This window comes from Carcharhinus amblyrhynchos, chromosome 23, assembly GCF_965287045.1.
Source record: "Carcharhinus amblyrhynchos chromosome 23, sCarAmb.v2.hapA, whole genome shotgun sequence".
NCBI classification, from domain to species: domain Eukaryota; kingdom Metazoa; phylum Chordata; class Chondrichthyes; order Carcharhiniformes; family Carcharhinidae; genus Carcharhinus; species Carcharhinus amblyrhynchos.
This window is the reverse complement of record NC_137346.1, coordinates 24,551,660-24,574,492: the sequence shown is the minus strand read 5'-3', so window position 1 is coordinate 24,574,492 and position 22,833 is coordinate 24,551,660. Positions and strand designations below refer to the sequence as shown.

Here is a 22,833-nt window from a genome sequence, read left to right as displayed (position 1 = left end):
ATCCCAGGGAGGAAGGGGGAGAAAACCTGCCTGCCACTTGACAACAGGACAGCTTCTGACTCGTCAGTCAGTCTTCTCCCTTACAATGCATTTGATTTGATTTATTATTGTCATATGTATTACAGTGTCACAATGCTCACCAAAGCATTAAATAGGAAATTAAATCAATGTTTTATCAAGGGAAGAATTGACCTATAGGCAGCCTACGTCTATGTAATAATTACCTGAGTGAGGCGATTACTGGATTTTCACAGTAACTTCATTGCAGTGCAAATGTAAGCTATTTGTGACACTAATAAATAAACTTGTTGAAAACTAAATGCAAAAGTTAAGACTTTTGTTAATGACTAATGTCATCCTGTTGCTTACACCTTCTGTATACAACCGTACTTGACACATGCATAAATGTTCAAACCCTAAATGTAATTGTGTCATATATACAAATTGGACTGTTGACACCTGTGTGTTGGCTGTATCACTCATCAGCAGAATCCTTTCTTTCCCTTCCTGTCGGCATTGTGCTGGGAAAACCTCATAGCTGCTATGAAAGTTCAATCTGTCCCATCTGTTACAAGGTTGAATCCCTGATGCAACTGAATTGGAGTGTCAGTGAATATGCGTAGCATAAATGCTCCATCAGTGTTTGAGGCAAAGGTACTTGGAATGATTACATAGTGTCCTGGTGCAAGTTTGCTACGGAGGTTTATGCTTCTCTGGGCTACATAGGCTCCCGAATCCGAAACTGTTCTGTGATGTGTAAAATGCTCTGCAGTTAGAACCTTCTGCGGGTTGGACGACTGTGAAAAAGAAAAAGGGGAACTAACAATTCTGTTTCGGTTTAAGTTTCTTTCTTTGTATTGGACCACGCACAAAACACAACTGACAGAAGACGTTTTTTGAAAAGCAAATGAGAAAATCAATATATTCTTTTGATGGTGTGGAAATCAGATTGGAATTTGTCAGGTTTGATTCACAGTCTCTATTGACGACTAATGAACTGTGACGCCCCTGCAGAGCTGAATCTGATGACTCTTATTGTGCCGGCACACTCATGGCTGAGTAACTAAAAAAAAGTTGGCATTGCTAGAACAGAACTCAGCAGGAGTCAATGTTGGCCACATTTTCCTTCGTAGTAACAGTAATTTGCTACAAGCAATTCATTGGGTGTGAATGTCCTATGTAGAGGGAAGTATTCTTGTGGGAGGAATTAGAAAGGAAAATATCTCCAAACGTTACTTTATTTTCTCGAATCAAGTAAGGCACAGTAACAAGAAATCATTACAGCGTGATTATCACTGCTGCCTCACAGCGCCAGACACCCTGAATTGATCCCCAGCTTGGGTAACTGTGAGGAGTTTGCATTTTCTGTGTGGGTTTCTGTGTGGGTTTCCTCCAGGTGCTCCAGTTTCCCCCCACATTCCAAAGGTTAGGTGGATTGACCCTTGGTAGGTTCGGGGGATTAGCAGGGTAAATATGTGGGGTTACATGAATAGGGCAGGGGGATGGGCTGGGCTTGGGTACAATGCTCTGTCAGAGAGTTGATGCCGACTGGTTGGACCGAACAGCCACTTTCTGCACTGTAGGGATTCTATGACTAGATTTTCTAGCAAAGTATTGTGGCTTCCTTGTCAGAAAGTAACAAATTGTCAGCTCACCTGGTAGATTTGGATCCCAATAGGATTCATTGAGATGCCAAGCCGCCTGTCCATCCTGCGATAATTCTGAATTAAAGATATCAGAACATAGCATGCCTCATCAGCATGGTCTTCATCACTGCTTGAAAGATCATCTATAGAGTGGCAGACAGCACATGCCAAGAAACAGTCTGTTAGCATTTCTGTTCATTTAACAGAACAGATGTCATTGGAACAACTGAAGAAACCATGCCTATTTCCAAGCAACAAGAAAGCAATTGGAATAAAAAGATGCATTAACATTTCTCAGTGTAATAAAAAACAAAATCTTTATCAGTAAAAAGACATCTCAAAGGCACAATCACATCCCCCTGTTACAGTGACCTGTACATCCTCTTTATGGGGACTGCAAATAGGTGTAACCACTGTCATCATATTCAGGATTGTCCTCTTAGCTGCAAATCTTTTGATTTGAGTGAGAACCACATCATAATTGTTCCTAGTACAGTTCGTAATCAAGATGTGGAAATGCCAGCGTTGGACTGAGGTGGGCACAGTAAGAGTCTTACAATGCCAACTCTACACTCAGCTGATGAAGGAGCAGCACTCTGAAAGCTTGTGATACCAAATAAACCTGTTGGACTTTAACCTGGTTTTGTGAGACTTCTTACTGTAAGTATTCAAAACAGCATAAACAAGCTTGGATTTTTAAAGGGAAATTCTAAGGGTTTAACTAACTTCCTGGAATTTTTTGAAACAGTAACAGAAAGTTTTGATGAGGGTAATGCTGTTGATGTGCTGTATGTAGAATTTCAAAAGGCATTTGACACAGTGTCACACAACAGACTTGAGAAAATTTATAGCTCGTGGATGAAAGTACAGTAGCAATGTGGATACAAAATTAGCTGAATAATAGAAAGCAGAGTTTAATGGTCCATGGATATTTTTCATCTGGAGGAAGCTTTGTAATGGAGTTCCTCATGGTTCTGGACCCTTGCTTTTCCTGATATAAATTAATGATCGAGATCTTGGTGTGCAGGGAACAATTTTAAAGTTTGTGGGTGATATAAAATTTGGACTGTTGTAAGCTGTGAGGATGACATTGTAGAACTTCAAAAGGACATAAACAAGTTAGTGTAGTGAACAGATAGATGACAGATGAAGTTCAATGCAGATAAGTGTGAGATGATGCATTTTGATCTCAGTGTATATGTGCATTGATCACTGAAGGTGGCAAGACAGGTAGAGAGAGCAGTTAATAAAGCTATAATGTCCTGGGCTTTATTAGTAGGGACATGGCATACCATCTGAATGCTGAACTTATACAAGACACTAGTTAGACCTTAGCTGGAATGTTGTGCACAGTTCTGGGTGTCACAATGTGGGAAGAGTGTGAACACATTGGAGAGAGTGCAGAAGAGGTTTCCAGGAATGGTTCCAGGGATGAGAAACCTCAGTTCTGAGGATAGATTGGAGAAATTGGGACAGAGAGATGAAGGCACAGATCTGAAGTGATTTGTAAAAGAAGCAAGTGTGATGTGAGAAAAAAAAGTTCACACAGCAAGTGGTTAGGGTTTGGAATACATTGCCTGGAAGTGGTGGAGGCAGGTTCAATTGAAGCATTCAAGAAGGCATTAGATGATTATATGAATAGAAACAACTAGCAAGAGTATGGGGAAAAGGCAGGGAAATGGCACTAAGTCATAGTGCTCATTTGGAGAGCTGATGTGGACACAGTGGGCCGAATGGCCTCCTTTTGCACTATGACAATTCTATGAATCAATGCTGGAATAGAATTTTCCAGGACTGGTAATTCCTGGAATTGTGATTGATGAAAGGTCAACATATTACAAGGTGAAACAGTCTGGCTAATTACCAGTAGACTCCCTTGTTCTAAGAATGGCTTTTTATTCCCAATTGCTGCTTTATTCAAGAACTTTCCTCCCAACTGTCCTAATTTTGCTGGGGATAGATGTGTAGGGTCATCACAGACATGGGGAGTCATGAGCTATGAGGAGAGGCTGAATAAACCAGGCTTGTACTCATTAGAGTTTAGGAGAATGAGGAGAGATCTCATTGAGACATATAAGATGATGAATGGGATGGATAGCATAGAGGTGGAGAGACTCTTCCCGCTCAGAAAGGACAGTAGGACTAGAGGGCACAGCCTCAAGATAAAGGGGGGGCAGTTTAGAACGGAGTTGAGGAAGAATTTCTTCACTCAAAGGGTGGTGAATCTCTGGAATTCTCTGCCCGTTGAAGTGGTGGAGGCTACCTCGCTAAATATTTTTAAGAAGCGGGTTGATGGGTTTTTGATAAGAGAGGGGATTAAGGGTTATGGGGAGAGGGCGGGAATGTGGAACTGAGCCACGACAGATCAGCCATGATCTTATTGAATGGCGGGGCAGGCTCGAAGGGCTAGATGGCCTACTCCTGCTCCTATTTCTTATGTTCTTATATTCTTATGACAGTGACAAATTGCAATGCTAAAGGGAAAATTGTGTATTTATGCAAACACCCCCAAACTGATGCCTTTTTCAGTCTCTTTCTGCTTTCGTTCAGCTTTTTTTGCCTGCAACAATTCTTGCTATACATTAACTAGTCAAAGACTTTTTAACCTGTGTTGAAGAGCCCGAAGACAGTCACAATTAATGAGAGACACATCAAACAACTTCCCATAATTGTGGGGACCAAAAACATTTTGACCAAAGGCTCTCACCTGTTTCTGGGACAACGACAGTGATGGGATACTGAGGGTTGCTGCTATACTCAATCATATTGTTCCGGCATCCACCCGCATTAATTCCAGTCACCCATTGACCCTTCACCTCCTGCAAGCTGCCAGCATCTGGGAAGAGTAGAAAAGTTGTTGATAGGTCCTTGAAACCAGTTTTACTCTGAGAGCTGAATTGCTTTCAACATGTGGAAGAAATGGTGACATACTACCACAAAGGTAGAATATTACAAGAGTGGGTGGGGGGAGGGGGGCGGGGTGGCAGGATGCGGCAGGGGGGAGGTGGTTAGGCAGGGGGCTTATAGCTTGCCACCATCCTCTCGGAAGCAAAGTTGACATGGAGCTAAGGCACTCTACGCCTGCCCGCCCCTCAGCTATAACACACTGTGGGCGGCAAGCTAAATTGGGACAGTGTGGGACTCTCACCCCTCTGCCCCAAGGAGCTGCTGGCCAATCCAATTGGCCAGCAGCTCCATCAGTCCCAGCAACACCAAGAACATATGGATGGGCACTGCCGTGGCTGCCACCAGGATGAAGAAGAATCCCCAGTGGATCTCGGGGACAGTTACATCTACTGTTGGGGGTTGGATGTGATGGGGATCTGCTTAATGGAGCATGCAGGTAGGAAAAAAGGTGGTGAGGGGAAGGGCTCCATCTTTGGGGTCTGCCCATTCTCAGCCTTCCCCTTTCCCTCCCCATCCCTCGATTTGCAAAGGGTACCCCCAAAGATAGAACCCCACCCTTCTTTTCTGGCTTTTGAAGATTTTTTTAAAATCAGGTTTCCCCATATCAAATGTTTTATGGTGTGGGCAGCATATTATTGAGGTCAACTGGATAACAAGTCCAATTTACCCTTGATTATTTAAATATGCCCAGTAGGCTGTCGGTTTTGGACCCCACCTTATCCCCATAGCATGGGGGTGAGCTCAGGGGTGGGCGAGAAGGTGGGGTGGTTGGGCACCCACTCAGCACCCATCCTGCTTTATGTGTTCCCCTGCCGCCCTCACCCCTGCCAAAAACAGAGAAATGTAAAATGCAGCTCAAAGATTGGGAAAAAAATTAACTCTAAAAGGTTGAGGAAATGGGCCAAACAGCAAGAAGTAATGTCATTTTAAAATGGCATGAAGCTAAATTAATTTTGAAAGACTAGCCTGGCGGTATAAGAAATAGTTGATGGGAAACAGTGGGTAATAGACATGGAGTGGTTACCCTGAACATTTGAAACACATAATTTTTTGATATTTTATCAACTGATGAATAAGCAGAAATTTTGCCTGTACTTTGTTAATTGTCCTGTAAGTTCAGACTTAAGTAAATGTTAAAAGTCATTACCTGCCCTACCTGGTACACTGGTAACAGCTTTCCAATCTGCACAGAGGATACTGTTACTCTACGCTGTATGTCTTCAGAATGTTTAGGTCCATATGTACACCAAAAAGCAAGGATATAGGGCAGAATTTCATGGCCTCGCAGGTCCCAAAACTGTAAAATCCCATCCAAGGTCAATGGACCATTTCATTGTCCATCCTTTGCCCGCTCCAATGGTGGGCAGGGCTGTAAAATTTTGGCTATACTTTTAGCTACTTGGATATGTTCTTTTTTATTCAATAGGCACATGAATGGCTACTTCCATCTAATCAGTGATTTCTATATTGTGGCGTCAAGACCAATTTGGAACAAATAACTGTTGGTAGTTGATACTGAGGTGTATTCACTGTGTGAATAAGTAAGGGGACAGTCACTTTTCTAATTAAGTGTGGCACAGAGGAGAATTCAGTTCCTCTGACATAGCTATGGATGCCTGGAAGCATTACCTGCTATAAAGATTGAAGTGCCATTGTGTTCAATACTGAGAGTACTAATGCCATGGCTGTTCATGCCTTGCTTATGTATTTTTCCAAGGTCATGATGTGGAGATGCCAGCGTTGGACTGGGGTAAAACAGAAAGAAATCCCACAACACCAGTTTAAAGTCCAAACAGGTTTATATGTAGCAAAAGCCACAAGCTTTTGGGTCAGCCTGTCCTTTCGTCAGGTGGCTGGGAGGAATTTTGCTACAAATAAACCTATTTGGACTTTAAACTGGCGTTGTGGGATTTCTTTCTTTTTTCCCAAGGTGGCAGACATGCCTTCATGACTTATCTGCTTCTTGGCTTGTTCTCGAAGTTAGAGGCCTCCCAAACTTCTCCCTACCAGCCTGCTGCCTTCTCTTTCTTGTGAAGCACTTAAAGATATCTGACAATAGGCACTCCACTGATAGTGGGCAGCAGAAACACATTTCTGTACTATTCTTTTCTGTCAGTATCCAAGTGACTTTTGGCCCTGGTTCAACTCAACTAATACATGGCCTGGCTTGGAGCTCAGCATTCAATCTTTCTTTCTGCTCTCCCTCTCCTAGGCCCTCCTTATTTTGGTGGATGTATCAATTGGCCTTAGGAGCTGAAAAGCTGATTTTTGTTTTATTTTCCTTATTGTATTTTTAAATATGAATAGGAGCTCCCTCCACCAACAGAAAGTGGGTAACATCCCTTAATAAATTGTATAATAAAATTCCAGTCATTACCTGCACTTCCATCACCATCAAAGTCAGGTCCCAGAGTCAAAACTGTGATTGTTGCAAACTTTTTACAGAAGTCATCAAACTTCATCCTGTGAAATAAAACAGTGCTATGACCATGCTAGCTGGAACACAGGAACAGGAGTAAGCCATTCAGCCCATCATGGCTGATCATCAACCTGAATGCCATTTTCCTGCACTATCTACCAACTGGATATACAACAAACGTACAAGCCAATGGATTGAAATGTCCTACCAGAATTCCCCGTCATCCTTCTTGGTAAATCCAAATGCTTCCTTCGTCCAGATTGGGATTTGATTCCATAGTGGAGAACTTGTAGAAGGAAGAAATATCATGTAAAGATTCATTGCTTTTTCCAAGCATCCTGACTATCACACTTCTTCTTTCAAAGGATAGAGCTATTCAGAATTTCAAGCTTGCTGAATTTCAAACACAGACAAGGAAATTCAGGGCTGTCAAAAATGTGGATGATGGAGAAAATGTGCCAGAATTTCCACAGGAGGACACAATTTCCCAGTGGAGTGGATTTTTATTCAAATATATCAAGATATGGGATGCAGTTGCTGGAGATTGAAATGTCTTTTGAACATGTGCACCTACTAACATTTGCGGCCTCAGTGTGAGTGCAGGATTACTAGAAAACAATATGAAAATTCCTCTGCATTCGCCCCCAACATGCCACATACCCCACCTCTGAAGGATATCCCTATTGCACTAGTGAGACGCTAAGTTTTTCATGCCAATAATTTACAAGTGTGTCAAGTAATCGTGGAACTTAATTTCTCTCAGCTGTAGGATTCAGATAATGACTGGCATATTCTGTTTTTTGGTTAATCTGGGCCCAGCTGGGTGAACCAAAATGATCCATTCCAGACCGTGTCACCAGAATTCTATCACCTTGCCCGCCAAGGAATCGGAGTGGGCGAGGGGTGGACAATGGAAATATCCCTTGACCTGAGGTGGGGATTTCCTGTCTCGCTCCAGCAAGGCTGTAACCCCACCCCACCCCCCCCAGATATTTCTAAATATCGAAACTATCCTATGCAGTGTGCAAAGTTTGCAAAACAAGTTTTTTAAAGTTTATTTATTAGTGTCACAAGTAGGCTTACATTAACAATGCAATGGAGTTATTGTGAAAAATCCCCTAGTTGCCACCCTCCAGTGCCTGTTCTGGTACGCTGAGGGAAAATTTAGCATGGTCAATGCACCTAACCAGCACGTCTTTCGGACTGAGGGAGGAAACTGGAGCACACCACACAGACACGGCGAGAACATGCAGACTCCACACAGAAAGTGACCCAAGCTGGGAATTGAACCCAGATCCCTGGTGCTGTGGGACAGCAGCTGTAACCACTGTGCCATCATGCCGCCCCATCAACAAACAAAGGGGAAAAGCTCCCTCTTATTGCTTCCCTTCAAGGTAGTTTCTGAGAATTGGGCAGGATCAAAAGCCTGGGGGTGAGTTTTTAAAATCAGGGCTTTTTCCTTTTTAAATCATTAATAACAACTTTCATCAACAGATTCCTATCTGAAATACAGCAAAATCCCGCACTTACAAAGTTAAATGATACCAAATTCAAATATGGAAAGAGACACAAACTGGGCATGATGCCAGTGTTGAACCTCCTCCCACTAGCCCATATGCTATCCTCCCTGTGTGTGTGTGTTAACATGAGCTGAAACATATCAGCTGAGGATCGGCTCTGTATTTACCATCTGGCCAAAGAAATAACTCAATGCAAAATAAAGAATAATTTCTACACATCCAACCGGGAATTAAAACATTTTGAAATGACAAATTAAACCATCCCACACTCAGTTGTGCCCAGGATTGCCTCCTCATCCCCCAGAACCTCTCACCCCATCCACTCATGGGGTTGCATTGGGGGTATATTATTGGCTCTGTTTGCCCAAATTCGTACTTCTATCTATTTGTCCTTCAACCAAGCAGCTGAACAGAGACACCCAACCTGCAATGTTCTAAAACAAGAAGAAATGGGCAATAATTATTCAACTATATGTATTCAAAGTGACAAACCCCTCTGCAGAATGAGGGCGATTGGTGACGAACAGGAAAAAAAAAATTCTGGGGTTATAAAACTGGAAATAAAACACTACAAAATTAAAATTCGAAAACTAGGGAACGCCTATAAAATTAAAAGTGTAACTCTTTTTGCAAAAAAAAAGTACATTCTCTGTCTTTTTGTTTTGATTGATATTTGAAATTTCTTCAGTCCAAAAAAAAGACATGGCTCTGATTATTGGTACTTGATGTAATGTTGTGCTCAGTGATTGGACTCAGTGGTATAACTAGCTCCGCACACTTGTTGCTTGCACTGAGAGCAATGTTGAAACAAGGATTACCCTCCCTGTTTTCATGGCTGCTGCTTCTAAGGTGAGCTATGTGGTGTGTTTTGGAGCTTTGTTGAGGCATTTTGGACTAACTTAACAAAACCACCACCACTCATACAAATTTGCACTTTTTGCTGCCCTGGACTCCAAAGATTCTGATCAGTATTTCTCTATTGGGTTACCCCAAATTATTCTCCACGTCTCACTCTGGTTCCATAATCACCACTGCCAGCTCAGTCACCAGTGCCCAGTGGAAAATTGACGCTCCAGTCGGACATGATGGTAAGGGTTGAAAGGTCAGCTCTGATCACCAATACGCAAGAATGAATCCAGACTCTGGAATGGTCTTAGGGGTGGCACAGTGGTTAGCACTGCTGCCTCACAGCGTCAAGGACCCAGGTTCAATTCCTGGCTTGGGTCAATATCTGTGTGGAGTTTGCACATTCTCCCCATGTCTGCGTGCGTTTCCTTTGGGTGCTCCGGTTTCCTCTCACAGTCCAAAGATGTGTGGGTTAGATGGATTGGCCATGTTAAATTGCCCCTTAGTGTCACAGGGACTAGCTCAGGTAAATGCATGGGATTATGGGGATAGGGCCTGAGTGGAATTGTGGTCAGTGCAGACTTAATGGGCCGAATGACCTCCTTCTGCACAGTAGGATTCTACAATTCTATGAGGAGTCACAAGATTGCATTAGGATAAAATTTGTAGGCCGGAATTCCGTGGTCTCGCACGCCCCGCTACCGCTGCCAGTGAAAACGGAGAATTTGGCACTTAGCCAAATCTCCCATTTACTGCAGCAGGACCAAATAATCGCAGATACGTCATGGGTGAGGTTGGTGAATTCCGGCCGTAGACTGGGAAAGGAGGCAACGAAGAAATGACCTACAGTAAACGTGTATAAGCAGCGTAGAAAAATTAATTCCCCAAGACTACTCCAAAAAAAACTTGACAATAGGATGGCACAGTGCAGGTTAAAACTGGTAAAATGCAGATTCAGGAGAGTTAAAAGTTATTTATTACAAAAATAAATGAAATAAATCTATGAAAAGCATAAGGGAGGCAATAGTATTGGAATCTGTGCTAGGGCGATACTCTGGGATCACAAGGAGGTGGGTGAGCTGAGAAATATTATCTGGCTTTCCTGTTCTAAGTTTAATGATTTCTTAAAAGCCTTTTCCAAACTCCACAGGAAAAAATATCATTCCACAAGGATGACGGAGGGAGTAGGGCCTTTTGGCAGATATTATTGTGTTGCAGGATGTCTTTTGGGACTGCCTCAGTTCCAGAAATGTTCCAAAATACAACATTAGATGCTTATGAAGGAGCAGATATCACTGTACATGATACAGTGATTGAGGAAGAGAATAAGCAGAAACAAGACCAAAGGTTGGGGAAAAAAACAATCTATTAGGTAATGTGAGGCTGGATATGAATGAATGCAACTCAAAGTACAAAAGGTTAGTCAAACATGTCACATGATAATGGCAAAGGAACTGAAAGTTGATGAAACACCTTGTGAGCAAACAGACAAAGACATCAGCAGCAATAAATAACATAATGATAATTGATGCAGGCTAATTTTAAACAACTCTGTCAGAAAGCTACTTGGCAAAGATAAAGGGGCTTGAAATTCCACAGGGTTTTTCCCAATTTCCTGGCTTGAAATCTCGGAAGAAACCACCTAAGTACCATTTCTCTGAATGTTTTCACCGAGGTTGCGGCAGGGCTAAAGGGGTCAAAGGATATGGTGGAGGGAAGTGGGATCAGAATATTGATTTTGACAATTAGCCATGATCAAAATGAATGGTGGAGTAGGTTCAAAGGGCCGAATGGCCTACCCCTGCTTCTATTTTCTATGTTTTTATGAGGCCAAAGGATTTCACTTCTAGGCCCAGCTGCGGAAGGTTTGGTGAGGCAGGGGGATGAAAATACACCACTCGTTAAGCGCCCTTTAAGGCCAATTAAGGATGGTCAAATGGGATTTTCTACCAAGGTACCTGCAGGTGGTGGGGAGAGTTTAACTGCCTGGAGGTGCCCCCTCCAAATTGGCAGACCAGAGAGTCAGCACCCTGGCCAAGCTCAGAGTCTCAACCTGCCAAAAAGAGAAAACCAGCAAAACCTGTCTGAACTGTTTTTGTTGTACACCTTCTGATGGAAATCCACCGTTACTGATTTTTTAAATTGGGATTTGACAACTTTGAACTGGTTTTCCTTCCTGGGTTGGTGCCAAAGAGCAGTGGCATTGGGGGCTTGACTGAAAGATAAAGAGAAGATTTTTTACTTCAGATTTTAAAAAGTTGGCAAGAGGATGACTTCACTGTGAAGCACCCTCTTCCTTGTTTACTCTCCATTGCAGCCTGCTGCTGCTTTCAATTTGTGAAGCATCAGATTTGCCCTCCAGGGGTCAAAAGCCCACCTGCCATTCTTAGTTCTCCCTTTGACCATAAAGTGGCTACCCTGGGGTTTCCTACAGAGCGTGGACCTCCGATCTGTATTTCTGTCAGTCAGCAGGGTTCCAAACGAAGACTACAAGGGAAAATTCTGCACTGGATATTTAACTGAATCATTGAACAGAAGGGCGCTCTTTTGAATATTTACACATTGGTAGAAAGCTTGAAAATATCAACAGGAAAGCTGTGTGTTTCTCTTGGTAACCAAATGGATGGATTAGTCATGGGAAATGCATGGGGTTATGGGGATAGGGCAGGGGAGAGGGCCCGCATAAGATACTCTATCAGAGAGATGGTGCAGACCTGACGGGCTGAATGGTCCCTTTTGCACTGTTGGGATTCTATGATTCAAATAAACTAAAAAGGTATAAAAGCAAAATACTGCAGAATTTGGAATCTGGCACAAAAACGGAAAATCATGGAAAATCTCAGCAGGTCTGACAGGATCTGTGGAGAGAGAATAGCCAACATTTTGAGTCAGGATGATCCTTCGTCAGATTTGCTAAATCAATACATTGGGGGATAAATTAAAACACTGCCCCTTAAAGGGAGATGCCATCAAAATAGACAGAGGCTGGAATTTTACTGCCCCGTTCGCCACGAGAATTGGAACGGGTAAGGGGTGGACAATAGAAAGGTCCATTGACCTTAAGTGGGATTTTACAGTTTCAGGATGAGCGAAGCCATAAAATCCCACCCATAATCTCAGAAGAAGGGTACTATATTGAAAAAGAGCAGAAAAATTCCAGCGGTGTCCTGGCTAATATTTATCCCCGATTGCCACTTAAGAAACAATTATCTGGTCGTTATTGCATTGTTGCTTGTGGGACCTAACTGCATGTCACTTTGGCTGTTACATTTTCTATGGAATAAGATTAGCTGCACTTGGAGAAAAGCATTTCATTGGCTGCAAAGAATTTTCGGACAGCCTGAGGTTGTGAACAGCATTACATGAATGCCAGCCTTCTTTTTCTCTTTAAAATGCAATGTTTAAAACAGAAATAATATGATGTGTGTGAATAAGCTGGTGAGGGCTAGTGTCGCTTCTTGCAGTTCAAGAGTGGGCACAGTATTATTACAGGTGGAATAAGCCATAATTTATGACTTATGAATGTTCGCATAAGCTCAGTGCAAGTGTGCACAAGCGCAGCTATGGTATTCGGGTACACAAAGTCTCAACATTATGTTTTTATATAATGATCATAAATCTCAAGTCAATTTACAAAAGTCATAGAACCATAGAATCCCAACAGTACAGGAGACCATTCGGCCCATTGAGTTTGCATCAACTCTCCGATAGAGTATCTTATCTCTCCCCCACCCTATCTCCCTAACGCTACACATTTACCATGGCTAACCCATCTAACCAATATATCTTGGAACACAAAGGGGCAATTTAACCTGGTCAATCCACCTAAGTCGCACATCTTTGGACTCAAGATGCCCAAATTTAACGAAGATTACTCCGTTTCAGCAGTAAAAGTGCAAGACTGTCAACCAGAAGGAAGATACATGACTAGAAGGCTCTTGACGGGACCATTTGGAACTTGAGAGTTTCCAGGTTTGCCATAAAGGAAGAAGGAATGGAGGCTTTGAAGTTAAATTGCCAATGCATTGTCCAAGGATTTTCAGGTGGTTTTCGAGGCCAGAAGAGCATTTCAATAAAGTGGGAGGTGTCCTGCACCCAGATATACAAATATACATTCCATCTGAGACCAACACCCAGGCCAGGTAGGTGACGAGGAAAGTCAGGGCCAGTGTTTAATTGCACAATAATAGAATTACCTCCAGGTGCAATTTTGTGTTTATTTGAATGTTGAGTTCACTTCAGAAAAGTTTGTTTTTTAAAAAGGGAAGTATGTTAATGGACAGATATTTCCCTGGTTGGCGCAGATTGGTTCCCATTATTCACAATGATGGGTTTTCCATGCTTTTCAAAGAATCGAACTAGATTCATAAGGTGCGGCTGATGTGCTACCCGCCTGTTCAATGACACAGGCAATGTTAAGGTGGATACAGCCATCTAGTGGTCAGAGGTAGAAACAGAAAATGCTGGCTATACCTCAGCAGGTCTGGCAGCCTGCGTGGAGAGAGAAACTGAGTTAACATGTTTTGGTCCAAATGACTCATCCAGGGAGTTGAAAAGTCATACAAGTTTGAAACGTTAACTCAGCTTCTCTCTCTCCAGATGCTGCCAGACCTGCTGAGTTTTTCCAGCATTCTCCGTATTTATTTCAGACTTCCAGCATTCATAGTTTTTTGCTTTTATTTTAGTGATCAGAGGGAAGACTGAAATATTAAAAAAGGGCCGAATTTTCGAAAGGCCATGGAGATGGAACTGGAGGCAGATAAACTCTTGATTTTCCCAACCCTGTCTCCCATCCTAGTGCTGCCCGCCACTGACTGCCTTGTTGAATGCGCCCCCACCTCCACTTCCGGCCCAGCCCCTGCACCCCCCCTTCCTCACCTCACCTGCCACCATCCTCACATTCATGATGACCATCTACCAGTTGTGGTTTCTGAGCAATTTTGCTATTTAAAAACTTCTCCAGAGGCTTTTCCCCATTCTGAGGCAGCCTGTCATTCTCCCTCTCTTCCTACATCAGCAGCTCCCACTTCTGAGAGTGGACCTGTTACTTTGTCATTGCTGAAGAAGCTCATACTGTTCCTTCAGTTTCCAGGGGTGCACCCAGTGTCCTTAATTGGATGGTGACCTTATACCCAGCCCTGAATGTCCCTGCTCGTCAAAAACCAGGCATTGGTCTTCAGTCATTACATTACTGACACGTAGGTGCAATGGCTAATCTGGGCAATGCACCATTGGTGAGACCCTGGAAACTTTCTCTGCTCCCGCTGTCTCCCACTGACATGTCAATTGCCAAGGAGGCAGCAGAGGCAATTGACTGATGGTACAACACAGAGGTACAGCAGTTTCTGTTAGAATCTCGAAGGTGAGAACCATTTTGATATGGGTGGTTGAAGCACATTTTACGAAACCCAAACTTAAGTTGGACGTCAGGAACTCCAAGTCCCGACAAACCACAGACTTCTCGTGCACATGCTGGCTCAGGGTGGGTGCTACATGCGTAGTTCATCATTCTTGGCATTGTTAGGCAACGCTGCTAAATGCACATTAGTTTAATGCATTATCCTGATATCCTGGTCTTGGTTTAAACTCAGGCAATTCCATGACTAATCACTTCAACGTTGCTTATTGTTAAGTGAATGCTTAAGAGGAAGAGTCTGGATTTGCCAATTTGAAACGAGTAATTTTGAGAGAGTCTTGATGAGCTTTCTCATCCTTTATCTCAATACAATTGCTGCAAGGATAACACTTACTCATCGCTCCAGTCACCTGTCCATTCCATGTTGTGCCCCGATCCCCATGGATTGAGAATCCGAACAAGGGGGACTCTGCCTTTTGGAGTGGTCAGCTATAGGAAACAAAGTTTTAAGAAGTACAGTCAGTATCTTCAGAATTCAGATCCTTTATATCAACATCAATGGGAGCTGGAAAGGATTCAAAGGTGTACAACAAAAAAGACAAAGTCAAGAATTTAGCTGTAGAAATTTTAAAAAGTGTTCCTTGAAGGTTTTTCACATATATTCTGGCCGAGAGAAACATCACAGAAAACACTATGGCCAGGATTCTTCAGTTTTGTTCACTCTAACTGGGAATCGCAGAGCAGACTCAATGGGCCAAGTGGTCTAATTCTGCTCCAGTATCTTATAGTCTAATCCCGATGGCCTGCTGCCAACGTAGTTCCCAACTCCAATGTTTATAAACAGCCCAGGACGATTCTCCCAGCCTACTGCACTGATTTTGTAGCGCAGCAGGCTGGGATACTCAGGCAGAAGCCGTTTCGTGGGCTACCCGCTGGATGCCAAGGCCTCCATCTGGCAGCCAGATTTCAAGAGCCATCAGCTCTGTGCCAGAAATTGGTGCACAGCTGCATAAATTATTTAAATAACCACTTTAATATATTTTAAATGACATTGTCGGGCCCAGGACTGAAATCTCCAGGGCTGCTAGCATCCCCTCTCCCTATCCACACCCCCCCCAAAGAAGGCCATTCGTCCCATTGAGCCTGCGCCGACAGCAATCCCACCCACACTCTATTCCTATAACCCCACATATTTACCCTGCTAATCCTGCTGATACTAAGGGTTAATTTAGCTTGGCCAATCAATCTAACCCGCACATCTTTGGATCAATTATGGTATTTCGGTTCCTCTTTCTAACCAAAATATTTTCAAAGCACATGAGAAACATTCAACCATGAAGGGAAAGAAAAATTAAAAAAAGCTCCTGGCTAGTGGGTAAGTGATCCAACCTGTCAATCAAAATACATCAAAGAAGCCAGACACTCGATAATACCCTTTCAATGTTAAAAGGGGAACTCCCCAGTGAAACTTAGTTCATACTGTCATTCAAAGAAATTTCCAGGCATCTGAGCCTTATGAGAGAAAACAAGGGGATCTACCAGTAAAACTGACTTTTCTATCAGATACTTTTAAGAGGTTATTTAACATCTAAGCCAATCCCTAGTGTGAAATGGAGTGCTGCAGTGATTTTGAAAGTATCCAGCTATACATGGGGCATGGATATCAAAGTGACCAGGACACTCCCAATGTTTTAAAGGACAAAGACATTAATGAAAATCCTTCACATTAATGAAATCACCATTCTAGAAGTTACTACCTTTGCCAGGGCAACAGGGACAAGTGCAGCCGCTAGACCACCATCCTGCGAAGGGTCCACAAAGGTCAACCCCTTCATCCCAACTCAAGTCCACCCAATGCCCAGATCTTTTGGAAACCCTCCCTGTGCAGCCTGGCAGCAGCAGAGGAGCACATGGGTGCAGGATTTACCTCTATGCATTCCCTCAGACGCATCACATCAGAGCATCACTGCCAGGATGCCAGAGGGCAGTGCAAGATTGGCACTGCCAAGGGGCGGTGCCTGAAGGGGGATTGAGGGTGGTTTGAGGAGGTGAGACCCCACCTTAGAGTTTCTGTCTTGTGGGGGGGGGGGTGGGGAGAAGTGAGGGTTCTGCCCGGGAGGAAGGGGAGTCAGGTCACCCTCATGCCTGCGTGGTGTAGGAGGGACGATCTGTTCTTTCAGTGGTGGGGGAGGATGCACCTCTATGCTGAGGCATTAGGGGTGCTCTCCTTGTCAGCGGGCTTCACCAGGTCTATTGGGAGGGGAAGGGTGCCCTATTTCTCAGCGCTGAGATCGGGGCATCCTTTAAAATGGGCACCCAATCTCTGTAAAGCTAGGCTGGCTGGCATGTTTTGATACTTAGAAGTTGCTTTATGTTTTGATAGACTGTGATTGTAGTTGCCTTTATTGTGTTAAGACTGAAAGATGAGCAGGTAACCCTTCATTCTGCTGTGAGACAAGAGAAAGGTGGAAGGGAGAAAGGCACAGACACATATGTAGATGCCATTCCAGCTGATGCTTGGGCCTCACCCATATAACCAGATCAGATTGTTTTTAACATAGTGTGATAAACTGTTATAAACTAAACCAGTAAAATTGGGTGATTCATGGGTTGTAAAGATAAAAGGATTGAGGACACATCAAAACCAGATGTCACCTAAAAGTGACATGTTCCAATGCTTTATAACTCGAGGGAGCATCTTCTATTAGCGATCCATCATCAAATATGTTTCTCAAGTCAGTATAACCAAACCCAGGTCAGGCTCTTGCCACTGCCTTTGGGAAGGAGAGGCTAAGTCATACAAGACAGACTACACCTGAGTGTCACATGCTAACTAACAGAGAGATCACTAATGCATACTTCACCCAAACTATTGCAAAGCTTTGGGAATTGGATTTCCACATTGTCAGGCTCAAATAACCGAGGGCTTTTTTGTTCTTGATGTACTGAATTCAGGGAAATGTGAGTGGAAAACACCATTGCGTGCAAGGTTATACAAGGCCTCTTTGGCAATTGGTATGTTCAATGTGTCAGCCATCAATTATAAGTACTGGCTGATATTTCAGATCTGTTGGCCTGATGACAGATCCGAGATCGTCATCTCAATTGTTTATGACCCTGCAATGTGTTGCAGTATATTGTCATATAAAAGCAAATTGTTGGGCAATTGTCTTCCATGTGTCAACCTGACACGAGCAACTACATCTCAAAAGGTAATTTACTCATTAAGAAGTATTGCAAGGAATCCTGAGGAAGTGATCAGGTGCTTTATCAAGTGGGGAGCAATGCGGGGGTGTGAAATTAGGGGGGGTGATCAGGGGGCCGTGATTGGGGTGGGGCAAACATAGGGGTGGGGTGTAATGTCTGGAGAGGTGCACAGCCATGACGGATTTCCAATGCATTATGTACTCTTGCACACAATACACTGGGAGAGCAGGGCATATGAGCAAAAGCACCCTTTAGCAGTCTGCAGCAGAGTTCCCAGCATAAGTAGACTCCGTCCACTCCCCCTACTGGTGAGAATCACACTTTGTCTCATTTTTCTTTCTAAATGACATAAGAAAGTGTCCGGGAGCTCGCCCAAAAATGGGCATAATTCTGTCCTGTTTTCACACTCATTCTTTGGTAAAATCGCCCCCTGTGTCTTTCCCTTTGGCTCCACATCTCCATCTAAATATTGTTCTCCGTCATCTCTCCCTGCCCAGCACCTAGAGGCAGAATTACAATGAAACACACTGTGTCTAAGCACAGGGCCCCGACCAATGGGGGAGGGGGGGAGGGTGTGCCAGCCACAGTTCTGGGAGACCAAGCAGAGCCTGATAGCTCTGCATTTGCTGATAGGCTTGGAATCAACAGACAATGTGGAGTGACGTCAGACTCTAATTGGTTGAGTCCCATTAGAGTGGGTGTATTGTGTGTGGCCTTCCCCATCTCCACATCCCTTGGGTAACACTGAGATTTTGCAGGTAGAATGAAGTCAAGCCAAGGAGAAAAAGAAATATTTTGAGTAGGGAAATGGGAACAAAAATAAAAAAATTGGGACTACGTTGAAATATTGTGTATAAGTAGAGAAAATGGGGCATAGAAAGAGAGTGCCAGGTGGTAACAAAGAAACAAACAACAGAAAGACAAAAGAGATCAACTCATATCAGTGGGGATAAAAATTAGAATCATAGATTCTACAGTACAGAAGGAGGCCATTCGGCCCACCAAGTCTGTACCGACCACAATCCCACCTGCAGCCATATTCCTGAAACCGAACATATTTATCCCTCGACACTAGGGTCAATGTAGCATAGCCAATCAACCTAACCTGCATATCTTTGGACAGTGGGAGGAAACCAGAGCACCTGGAGGAAACCCATGCAGACGCCGGAAGAATGTGCAATGAACCGAAACCAGAATTGAACCTGGGTCCCTGGCGCTGTGTGGCAGCAGTGCTAACCACTGTGCCACCGTGCCACCCCATATGAAAAGAGAAAGAGATTAGCTGAAACAGACAAGAAAGGAGAGATACCTTAGGTTCAAGACAGACAAAAATCAATAGTGTCAAATATCAGGGCACAGAGAAGGAGAAATATAAGTGAATAGAGAGAGGCATTGGTGGGAGAAGAAGACAGAGACAAATGAATCCCAGGATATTACACAGCGATACCGTGAGAAAATTCTCATTCTCACACAGAAAGTGTCACAAAAACTCAGTCACCGACTGAGAGATAGACAACTCATAGGATGAAAGGACTTACCATGAGCAATATATAATGATCTATTGCGTATTTATTTTACAAAAATATGCAGAATTACATTGTCAAAGAAAGTGACACATTCCCTGAAACAGGCTAATGAGTGGGGAATATAAAAAGGAGTAGAACTTAATTCTGCAATAAGAAACAATGGCAGTTTTTTTGTTCTGACAGTTTACCTTTCTTACTGCAGTAACACTATAGGCATGGCCAGCTACTAAACCATCTTGCTTTTCATATCTTTCATCTTCCTGAATAAAATTTAGGTGGAGAAAGTCGTAAGTCAAAAGTGCTGCAAAAAATATGACAAGAGTTCAGCTATTGTTCATGGAGTTATGCTCAAATACTTAGCTTTGGTCTTGACAGTTACATTATGCACCAATATTTCAGGTTTATCTGTGAGTAGAGAGCTTTGTCCAGTGGCAGCCCAGGCCAAGCAAACACAAGGGAAAAATCTCGATGAAGAGTCTCACACTTTGTCAATAAGCACGATGGCAAGCTGGGTCCTTGCCAGCAAGAAGTACTTGTTAAATTACAAGCAGCATTTGGAAATGCATTATTAGAACACAAATTCTTGCTGGAAATGTTGATGTTGGGATTAAATAAAAAGATGAATGCAATAATTTTATGTTATTATTGCTTAGTTCCAGTAGATTAGATTTTGGCTGAGCAAAAATGTGCCTCTTCACAGCACTCTCATTGTATATTGAAGTTTAATTATAGTGTTACAAGTAGGCTTACATTAACACTGCAATGAACTTACTGTGAATAAGTACTCACCATACTCCGGCACCTGTTCAGGTACATTGAGGGCGAATTTAGCATAGTCAATGCACCTAACATCAATGGAATGGATAATCTAGCAAGATGTTTAATAAGCAACCAATTCCATGTTACTTATTTTACATCCCTTTGAAAACCTGTCCACTCTTATTGTGGCCAGCATTAGGTCCTCTCCAAAAAGTAATTAACAATATTAGGAAGAAAATCAACTTCAACTTGCTTTAACAGAAAATGCTGGAAAATCTCAGCAGGTTTGACGGCATCTGTGGAGAGAGAAACAGAGTTAACGTTTCGTATGAGTCTTCTACAGAATATCACCGGTCTAACCTTTCCTGTTCCACAGGCCATCAAAGCATTCTTCCGAGAAGCAGCAGCAAGATGGTTGTACAGTTCCTCATACCTATCTGCAAATTCTGAAAACCTGTAGATCTCACCAACACCGCCAGTGAGGTCTGTCAGAGCATCCAGTGTCCACCCTCCTTCAATCGCCTTATATGACCCGTGCAACCTGCAGGTAAAATCCAATGCTGATGCAAAAGAAGTAGGCAAATAACTGCACAGGACAATCATTGAATACTGATTTGATGGTTGAGAAGACAATGGAGTGGCAAAATAAAATAACGTGTTAAAAGCAACATACTGTGGATGCTGGAAATCTGAAATTAAAAGACAGAAAATGTTGGAAGAACTCTCAAGGGGTCCAGGAGCATCTGTGGAGAGAGAAACAGAGTGGCATGGTGGCTGCCTCACAGCGCCAGGGACCCGGTTTGATTCCAGCCTTAGGTGATGTCTATATGGAGCTTGCACATTCTCCCTATATCTGTATGGGTTTCCCCTGGCTGCCCTGCTTTCCTCCCACATCCAAAGATGTCTGAGTTAGGTTGATTGGCTATGCTAAATTGACCCTTACTGATGACGGGGAGTAGCAGGGTAAATGTGTGGCGTTACAGGATTAGGGCATGTGTGGGATTGTTGTCGGTGCAGGCTGAATGGTCTGAATTGCCTCCTTCTGCACTGTAGAGATTCCATCCATGAGATCCGAATTCTTCAGCTTGAAAGAAGTCACATGAACTCAAAACATTAACTGTGTTTTTTTCTCCACGGATGCGAACAGACTTATTCAGTGTTCTTCTACCATTTTCTGCTTTCATTTTATATTATTTAATCTAAATTAAAGCAAAGACTTGCACCATTTTTATTTATATTCTTTTTCTTTTGAAAATTCAAATAATTTTACAACACAAAATTCAATAATTTTACAACACAAAAAAATCAAAGAATGTGAATACAAATGACAATGTTGTTAACACAGATATTTGTCTTCAAAATAGGAAGTGAAACCATTTATTCCCTTTGAAGAAACCACAGCTATCAATCAGGTTTGTCTTGTAAACATTGTGGTTAGGAAAAATGGGGGTGCTTGAGATGCATTCAAGCGTGAAGGGAAAGGTAAATAAGATGACTGAAGGCTGAGTAGAAATCCATTAAGCTATGAATTAAAGCCTATTTCATAGTATGTGCTATGAAATTGAAAGAGATCAAAAGTTTTCAAAGGTCTCAGCTTTCTAGGAAGGCTCAGAGATTTCAAATCAAAGCAGTGGGAATACATTGGAGTTGAGTGAACAGCTGCGGAGAAGGAACCCCCCCCCCCGCCACCCATCCACAGTGAAATTGACATCTCTCTGTCAGAAGATTTCAAAGGGGTCTCAGCTCAGCTTTTGACAGAGAGAAAGAGAAATCTCTGCTGCAGAATGAAGTCTGCTGTAATTTAAGAGTCTTCCAGCTGTTGAGGGGGCATGGACATTAAATTGACTAGACCACTTCAAAGTTTCACAGTTGACAGGCAGGAATGTAGTTATTAATCACAGAGCTGCCTGAAATCATCATGCTGGGGGCGATCTTCAGGTCTGCCAGGGCTAGAAAGGGCCATCCAACCATGCCCCCCAATCTCAGGGGAGAGGGATGAAATCAACACCTTGCCCCCAGCCAACCAGCTCTAGTATGCTTGAGGGACCCTTCCTTTGCAGCCTGGCCTGGCATTGGACATACCTTGGGGCCCAATGTGCTAGGTCAAGGTGTATTACCAATAATGCAGTGCATTATTAACACTGCCATGGTTCATGGCCTGAAAGGGCCCTGAATGAGGGTCTGCGGGGGAAGAGACTGAGTGGGGTTCTGAGGGTGAAAGGGGGTTGAGGGAGTTTGAGTTGGGTCACCCTCATGTCTGCATTGTGTTGTTATTTCAGTGGTGGAGGGATGAATGCCTCTTGCATTTGCTGGCTGGCGAGCTGGTGTTGCTCCCTGAACCCTCAGGGTCCAGCACACCAGGTCCAGGTTGGTCATTGCCAGCATCAAAGCCCACCTCGTGTATTTCCTGCTGAAGGGACAGGTTAATGGCAGGGGGCCAGTAAATGGGTCATCAAACCCACTAATTGTAAAATTTTTGGCCAACACTCTTTTCTGTAGGCCAACAAGATTTCGACCGGCCATCTGATACGACTGGAGAATTCCCCCAGCTCAACTTGCCTTCTGCACTTATTTGACTTACACCTCAAAAACACAAGTCAGATACTTATCAGAAATTGGAAGATTAAACCTGGCCTCAGTACTGTTT

The 22,833-nt window shown here is 43.2% G+C and overlaps 1 protein-coding gene across 1 annotated transcript; it reads right to left on the bottom strand.

The window, feature by feature from the left end:
* Positions 1-235: 235 nt before the first annotated feature.
* Positions 236-19,760, bottom strand: LOC145357372 (calpain clp-1-like). Its single transcript, XM_080210679.1, has 7 exons — positions 19,616-19,760; positions 15,089-15,183; positions 7,181-7,258; positions 6,931-7,016; positions 4,354-4,482; positions 1,656-1,789; positions 236-797 (listed from the first exon to the last, which is right to left on the bottom strand). Exons 2-7 carry the CDS (start codon positions 15,115-15,117, stop codon positions 552-554), a joined length of 702 nt encoding a protein of 233 aa, XP_080066805.1. The 5' UTR covers positions 15,118-15,183; positions 19,616-19,760; the 3' UTR covers positions 236-551.
* Between the last annotated feature and the right edge of the window lie 3,073 nt (positions 19,761-22,833).